The sequence below is a fragment of the Oryctolagus cuniculus genome, chromosome 21 (assembly GCF_051225735.1).
Source record: "Oryctolagus cuniculus isolate XC-2025 breed Fujian yellow rabbit chromosome 21, ASM5122573v1, whole genome shotgun sequence".
NCBI lineage: Eukaryota > Metazoa > Chordata > Mammalia > Lagomorpha > Leporidae > Oryctolagus > Oryctolagus cuniculus.
In genome coordinates this window covers 24,260,305-24,268,334 of record NC_142887.1, presented here as the reverse complement: position 1 = coordinate 24,268,334, position 8,030 = coordinate 24,260,305, and the positions used below count along the sequence as shown (strand labels likewise).

Genomic DNA, 8,030 nt, shown 5'->3' with positions numbered 1-8,030 from the left:
CATGGTCAGAAGTATTTGCTCCAATTACTGGATCTGACTTAGAGGCTTCCTAGGGTGACAGTCTCACCTCCAGGGTCTACACAGGTGTCCTATGAGGGCAGCTGGCCCCCAAGGCACCATCCTGGCGGAGGGCAGAGCAAGGCGCCCCCTTGAAAACAGCCTCGGCTTCTGGGCTTGTGGTGAGAGTGACAGCGCCGATGGTCTCGTTCTCCCCTTGGCTTCCGCTTCCTTACAGAACAGCATTGGTCCCCAGCTCATTCACAGCTGAGCGATCTGGGCCTGCAGAACCCTCAAAGGCGTGCGGCACTGCATCCTGCTTTTTCCTGCCCCTTTAGTTCAGGTGCCAGGGTCTCTGTTAGCACAATGTCACCTTTGTACTCGCTCCTGCTACAAACCTCGGGTGAAGTCCGTGCGCTGCCCTCTCATCTCTTTATCAGATGGTCAGCAGCCACACCCTGAATAAGCTTTCTCATCTCTGTTTTTTTGTGATCTGGACTGACTAAGCATGTTCCAAATGTTTTAATTCTGCTTGCTCTTTCCTGAACAACTCCTCTCTTGGTCCGTCTCCCCCCTTTCACATCTTCCTAGAGGCAGTCAGGAGGAACCAAGTCACTCCTTCGACTCTTTGCCTGAAATCTTAGCTACATAAGTTCCATTGCCCACAAGCTGCACCTTGCACAAAGCACTAGAACCATGGTTACCTACGTTCTTCCCACATTCGACTACGATCACTTTTCCTCCAGTTCCCAATGGCGTGTTGCTTGTTTCTGTCTGAGATTCACCCGAATGGCCTTTCCCATCCATATTTATACCAACTTTCTGCTCAACACATTGTAGCATTTTTCTACAATCTGCCTCAAAACTCCTCCGGTCTCTACCCATTGCTCAGTTCCAAAGCTGCTTCTACTGTTCCAGGAATTTTCTCAGCAGAAATCCACCTGTCAATACCGAAATATGAATTAGCCAGGGTTTGCCCGAGAAACAGACCCATACAGTGCATGGGAGTAGGAGAAGAGGGAGGGAAGAGTGGGGTGCAGGGGAGAGATCTATTGTAAGGAATCGGGTCCCACAGTCTCAGAGCCTGAGACGTCTCCAGATCTGCAATCAGCAACCAAGAGGCCCTGGAAGGTGGACGGGTCGCTCCAGCCCAAGTCCTAAAGGCCACGGCCCCAGGGAGCTGGCCGTCTAAGGTCCATTCCTGAGATCAGCAGGCTGGAGACACCACAGAGTCAAAGCTCATCAAAGGCCAGCGCCCCAGCTCAGAGCAGGAGGCTCCCAGTGACTCGTGAGTGTGTCAGCCTCTTAGTTTGGTTCCGATCTTTGGTGGACTGCATAACCACTGCCAATGTTCAGAAGGGCAGTCTGCTTTACCGAGTTTACCACTCCACGTGTCAACCCCATCAGAAACCACTCGCACTCTCACAGGTATACCCAGAGCATCCAACCCATCAGAATTATCCCTACTCTGAAAGCACTAATTCAGCTGGCATTGCTAGGTTTGGAACTTGCTTGAGACCCATCATCACCCTTTTCTTGAATGTCCGCCCACGGCTGTCCCACTGTTGTATTTCAGAAGCAACATACATTGTTTGGTGTCACAGGCAGAGATGGAGACCAATTTGGCCTCCAGATGAATCAAAGCTGGAGTCTCCCCAGAGACACAGATGACACCTTGGCCACTGGAGAGGATGCTGGAACGTGCTAACGCCTTGGGGGCTGTGGGAGGGGAATGGACACGTTTTGTATTCCAGAAGGACTCAGATTTTAAAGGGCCAGGGATCGAATGCTGTGGACAGAACCGTGCTCCCTCAGAGGTTGTATGTTGAAGCCCTAACCACCCATGTGACACAGAACCCTCAATGGATAACTCAGGTTAGATTTGTTCATAAGGACACCACTGCGGTGTGCTAAGATGATCTCTCTCTCTCTCTCTCTCTCTTTCTCTCTCTCTCTCTCTTTCTCCCCCACCATCTTCCCTCCCTCCACCATGTAACAATGAAGTCAGAGGCCATCTTCGGGCAAACCAGGAAGAGTCCTCACCAGGAACCGGATTGGCTGGCTCCCTGATCTTGATCCTTCCAGCTTTCATAACGTAAGAAACACATTTCTGGTGCTGGTGTTGTGGCAAGCAGGTTAAGCCACTGCCTGCAATGCCAGCATCTCATATGGGCTCCGCTTCTGACCTAGCTCCCTGCTAACGCTCCTGGGAAAACACCAGAAGATGGTTCAAGTGCTTGGACCCTTGCCGCTCATATGGGAGGTCTGGATGGAGTTCCAGGCTCCTGGCTTCTGCCTGGCCCAGCCCTGGCTGTTGCCATCATCTGGGGAAGTGAACCAGTGGATGGAAGACCTCTCTCCACCCCCCCACCCCGCCCATCTCTCTATAGCTCTGCCTTTCAAGTAAATAAACAAATCTTTTAAAAAAGAAAGAGAGACTTTTCTGTTGTGGGAGTCATCTAGTCTGTGGTTGTGTGGCAACTCAAGCTGACCAAGATGGAGGTAGTTGTGTGCGAAGTCCCCTGTGACCTGTCTCATTCCAGACGTCTCTCAAAGATCCCCAGGACCGTTACAGAGAGGGACATCCCACCGTGGCAGTCAAAGTGTCGGCACGTGTTACCCCTCACTTCCCCCAGAAGCCAGAAATACTCCTCCCAGTGTCATCCTGCAGCATTTGCAACAAGAATCCGGGAAAGAGTCACTCTTTTTCATTCGTTTTATTAGCATCAATATATACAAAGTGGAAAATGACTCAATTTCATTATTCTAGCTTAGAAAGTTTGTTTTGCTTCGGTTTAGCGAGAAAACGAAAATTTCCCAAGAGAAAGCCTACCTTTGGGGTGCTGGCCAACTCAATATCTGACCTCCGATGACCCCCTGTGCCTAGCCAAGGACCTAGGAAGGCCATGCCTGTAGGTTTATCTCATGGCAGGGTGGGTCTTGCCACAGGCTCACGCCTCAGTTGCATCCCTTTCTCGTGCTCTGCCATCCTGAGCAGACAGCCACTCTGCTTCCTCCTGAGCTGCTTGGCATTCAAAGCTATCAGCCTGAGGTTTCGTAGGCTCCTCTGAGGATCCGGCTTCAAAAGATCACCGCGCAAAGCACATTTATGGAACCAAGTAAAGATGGCCGTCAGGTGGTGGTCAATTCTGTTGGCTAATTCTTCAAAAAAAAAAAAAAAAAAAAAAAAAACAAAAGCAAACAATAACAACAAGAAAACCAAAGGGCTGAGCTCTAAGCTGAAGAGAATTGAGTGTGTGCATTGTTAAAGCACAGGGTGGCAGCTGACAGATACAGCTAATATGGACTAGCATGTAATACACGCCATCACATGCATTCTCTGGAATTCGCGAGCTCTGTAAACGTGTTTCCCCACTGTTTTAAAAACAAAGAGTGGCTTCTGGGAAGGCTCAGTCCATCCGTATTCTCAAGAGAGTAGCCTGTTCCAAAATATTTAATCCCAAGGGATTTAATAATGATCTTATAAAAACAGACAGAATTGTAATGAGATGCCTCACACATTTTTGGCACAATTATTACCGTCTTTTTTTTTTTTAACCTTTACACATTACAAATACACATTCAGATAGTTTTTAAAAGAAAAATAGACACCGGCCTGTCTTTTCAATCACACTGTACACTGTTGAGTTTGCATGATCCATCTCTAGGTGAAAACGAGCTTCTAAAATGTGGTTACTGGTGCTACTGCAACAGAACTGACACACTGATCTCCTGGAAAACCAAAACCAAAACCAAACCCCACACCTCTTCCATCACTCCAATAGCCGATAAGAATTCCTGAGCCATGACCTGGCAGGTTTTACAAAGAGGGGTTAGAGTAAAGATTTTGATGTGTTTTCAGTCTTACAAAAGGCAAATGTTCCATTTCACATAACCATAGTGTGCTCTCAAATCAAATATCATTAATAGATTTTTGTCATTCTGGATGATTCCAGGGTTAGGGTTAGGATAAGCATCTAATAGGAAAAAAAAAATGTGCATTATTTGTGTTGTCTTTCTCCAAATGTGACCTGGAACACTGCTCTGATTCCTTCATAAAATGGGGTGCAGCCCTTAGTTCACTCTTACTGCATACCACGAATGCACACCTTCAGGAGCCCCTATGCAGTATTCTCTGTGGACAGAAGGAAACTGTTCCAGCCTCAGACCCTCAAGATTGAGCTCCTGTGTGGGGGAGGGTGTGTGTGGACCTGAAGCCAACTTCCCTATCTTGCTTTTGCTCTTTCCAAAACAGCTCCCAAAATATGGATGCCCAGCCCTTCCCCACCTAGAGTGGCAGCCAGAAGGGTGTTTTCTTGCTTTAAGTGGCAGATTTAAACAATTCTAGACAGCCTGGGATAGGACACCAAAAAAAAAATCCCCCAAAGTTACCCACTGAGCTGGTGAGCCTGTCTGAGCCATGGGGTCGCCACGTGGTCCCAGGGAGGTGAATCTGCCTCCACGTGTACTGGCCCTTCCGTGCACCCTCTGCCCCCTGACTTTTACAAAAGAACCTCCCCGACTGTCACACACTCAGCAGTCCCACGAGGCTGGGCAAAAGGACGCTAAGGAAGCCCATGCGACCAGATGTGTGGCTATGACACCTGAAATTTCTCCCCTCCTTGTTGATGGTCATGTCAGATGATGCCCAGCCCGTTGTGGGGTGGCTGAGGTTCTACACGCCCCGTTCCTGTTCTTGTACCCGCCACAGTCAGCATTCACGCCACCGTCCAACCTCCAGACAGCTTCAGAGAGGAGAGGAGGGGCTTCCTCTCCTCAGACCATTCCTGGAATACTTGCATGCGAGTCTGTTTCTGATGGCAGCAGACCCACAGGTCTCCCCCTAGCTGGAAGGCGGAGGCGTGCCAGAACCATGGGGAGAGAAACAGCTCACCCCTGGGGTTCAGAACATGCCGTTTCCCCCTTCCCAGCCCAAACCCTTCTGACCCTAGGGACAAAGCTTTCTGCATCTCCCAAGCCCGCGGATTTGTCATCACAGCTCAAAGGTGACCTTGGCCAACAAGCACGTGGACTCCGCCCCCTGTAGCATCAGTGACCTGTCTTTTGTGGTTGAAGGAATTGCAAAGAAAAGAACATTTTCACCCCACGTTCCCTGCATGGCCACTTCTTCATCGGAGCATTTGGACTGCTCAGCATTAAAAGAAGACATCTTCTCACCCAGCCAGCGTCCAGTGAGGCCGGGGTGCCAAGAGGGCGTATTTATGGAATGTGGGACCATGGCAGGTGGTGGTGTGGGAAGCGTGAGACCCTTGAGAAGCTCATAACCTTGGAAGAGAGGACACGGGATTTGTTTTGGAGCAGATCTCCAAGAATGCGCTTAAGTACTCCAGTCAAATTCCAACCCAAGTTCATCCAACACACAATACCTTTCCAACCTGATCCCGGGACTTGTAAGAAACACACCACGGGCATGGGTTCCCAAGTTCATGCAGTCGGATGCTGCTGCACCCTTAGCATGGCATTGCCGATGGTAGAAATTCCATCTGGGGTTGTTTATTTTTGTAGCCATTGCTGTTTGCCATTTGCAAGTCTTCCACCTGCCTTCAGAACTGAGGCTGTTGAACGAATCCGGCCCCAGCCTGAACACATCGAACCACACCTATTTCAATTTTTAAATATAATAAATACAGTGAAGAAAACAGCAAGTTCTTCAATCGAAAGTCCAGAGCAAAGAGAGCAGACGCTCTGGGGTTGCCATCGCATGGCACTTCATCTCTGGACACGCGTCTCGAGGAGGCTGTGGCTGAGTTCGTCTCTGTAAGGTCCCTTGGCGAGGGCAGCGGTCTTTAGATGGACACCTCATACTCTCTGGTTTCCTGCAGGAGAGACAAGCACAGGCTGGGTGAGCCTTTGCGGGACAGGGTGGGCTCCAGCCCTTCGTTGCCCCCTGCGGTCATGCCCTTGGCTGACTCTGCACTGTCCTGGAGCGGCCAGTTTTTCATTGCTATAAAGACGTACCTGACACAGGCTGCGACAGAGAGAAAAGAGGTCTATTTTGGCTTGTGGGTCAGCAGGTGCTAGTTTTAGGGACCTTCCTGGCTGCCCAGCGACCACAGCAAGAGACATGCTGTGTGTACATGTGTCTTTCTGCTCTTTCTCTCTCTTCTTATAAAACGCCCCACCAGCAGGGGGCTCCACCCCAATGACCCTATCTCACTCTACTCACCTCCCAGCGGCTTTGCCTCTGGCCACTGCAGCTGAGTTAAGCTCCCATCCTCAATGTTTCACCATGGGAGGCGCAACCAAACCCTATCCAAACCGTAGTTCCTTCCACCCTGACCACAACTTGCTTCTGCTGCCAGATTGCAAACAAATGGTGCATAACAGGTGCTTGGACTGTGCTTGTGTGCTCTGCTTGTCTCGTCCCATCCTTCTAACACCCGTGAGTAGGGCAGGCCCCACTGGCCTTGGGTCACCAGGGGGAGGATGGATGACATAGGGGACAGAGTTGCATTCCCTGGACCAAAGTCAACCCAGCATCACCATCTGGCCGAAACCAGTTCCACACACTCGTCATGGCCTGATGGACACACTCCCATTGCCACTCAGATCTGGGGTTGTTACTCAGCTCCAGGTAACCGACAGACCCTACTAAGAAGCATGCACAAAACCTAGTATCTAAATGCTATATATATATATATATTTTTTTTTTCATCAGCATAGCCTTCTTTCAGGACCTGGAAGCAAGTTAAATGCAATGTAAGATAATGTAGGTCCTGCTATCACAAGTTCTACTTGCAATGACTACTACACGGGGGTGGCAACTGGTCTAAACCAGTTTGATTTCGCCAATATTTAGGGAGTGTGCACAATGTGTTTCTGGCACCTGCGCGGAGGAGCAGGGCTGTGAGCTCAGCCCTGGAGGTGGTGACTGCCATGGGACTCAGGTTCCTGCTGGGCCCACGCGGGATGGGCAGCGACACCTATGGCTCCTGGTTGACGGGAAGGAAGGTGGGTGGACTCTAGAGTGGTCCCCATTGTCCCCATCTCCTGGTGTTCATGCCCTTGGGACTGGATCCTTCCTTCCTTCCTTCCTTCCTTCCTTCCTTCCTTCCTTCCTTCCTTCCTTCCTTCCTTCCTTTATTTCTTTATTTCTTTATTTCTCTTTCTTTTAAAGATTTACCAACTTATTTGAAAGGCAGAGTTACAGAGAGAGAGAGAGAGAAAGAGAGGTCTTCCATCTGCTGGTTCACTCCCCAATTGGCCACAATGGCTAGAGCTGTGCTGATCTGAAGCCAGGAGCCAGGAGCTTATTCTAGGTCTCCCACATGGGTGCAGGGGCCCAAGGACTTGGGCCATCTTCTACTGCTTTCCCAGGCCATCAGTAGGGAGCTGGATCAAAAGTGGAGCGGCCAGGACTCGAACCAGCTCCCATATCGGATGTGGCGCTGCAGGCGGTGGCTTTACCCACTATGCCACAGCGCCAGCCCCAGGGTTTGATTCTAACCAACAGAATGCAAAGGCGCTGGGCAGTGGCCTTGCCTCTGTGTTGACATTGCACAGGACTGTGACTTCCTCCTTTCAAAAAGACCCTCCTGGTAGGTTTGCGAAAGTAAGCTGCCCTACGTGTGGGGAGCAACTCAGACTAGACTAAGTTACTGGAATTAAGACTTATTCTATGCATCTGCTCTCCCACAATATGGCGCTGGGAGAGGAGAAAACAGCTTCTACTCAGCTGCCTCTTGCCAGCTTGAGTGATGACCTCCAGGAGCTGATCCTGCTCCTGATTGGAGGAGAGCAGCGTACTCGGCGTGTGGGCAGCCGAGTTGGGATTGGCGGAGGAGGACTATAAAGGAGGAGAGAGATGGCATGCACCAGGAACATCTAAGAGGAACATCTATGTGAAGGAACACCTGTGCAGCCCCCAAGAGAGCCGGCCGGCGGTGTGCCGCTCCCCCGCGGAAGTGGGGAAAAGTGGCAGGGGGAACCGCCCTTCCACGGAGGTGGAAGGGTCAGTAGCCAACCCGGGAAGAACCAGCAGCAAACCCGGAAGGGCCGAGCAGACGAAAGAA

The 8,030-nt window shown here is 50.5% G+C and overlaps 1 protein-coding gene across 3 annotated transcripts in view; it reads right to left on the bottom strand.

Annotated features, from left to right (window-relative positions):
- Positions 1-2,698: 2,698 nt before the first annotated feature.
- SEZ6L (seizure related 6 homolog like) overlaps positions 2,699-8,030 on the bottom strand; it is a 194,453-nt gene continuing 189,121 nt past the window's right edge. For all 3 annotated transcript variants that reach the window (XM_070066047.2, XM_070066048.2, XM_070066049.2), the window contains exon 17: positions 2,699-5,834. In XM_070066047.2, the coding sequence (XP_069922148.2) occupies positions 5,805-5,834 (30 nt within the window). In that variant the 3' untranslated portion in view covers positions 2,699-5,804. The remainder of the gene's footprint in view (positions 5,835-8,030) is intronic.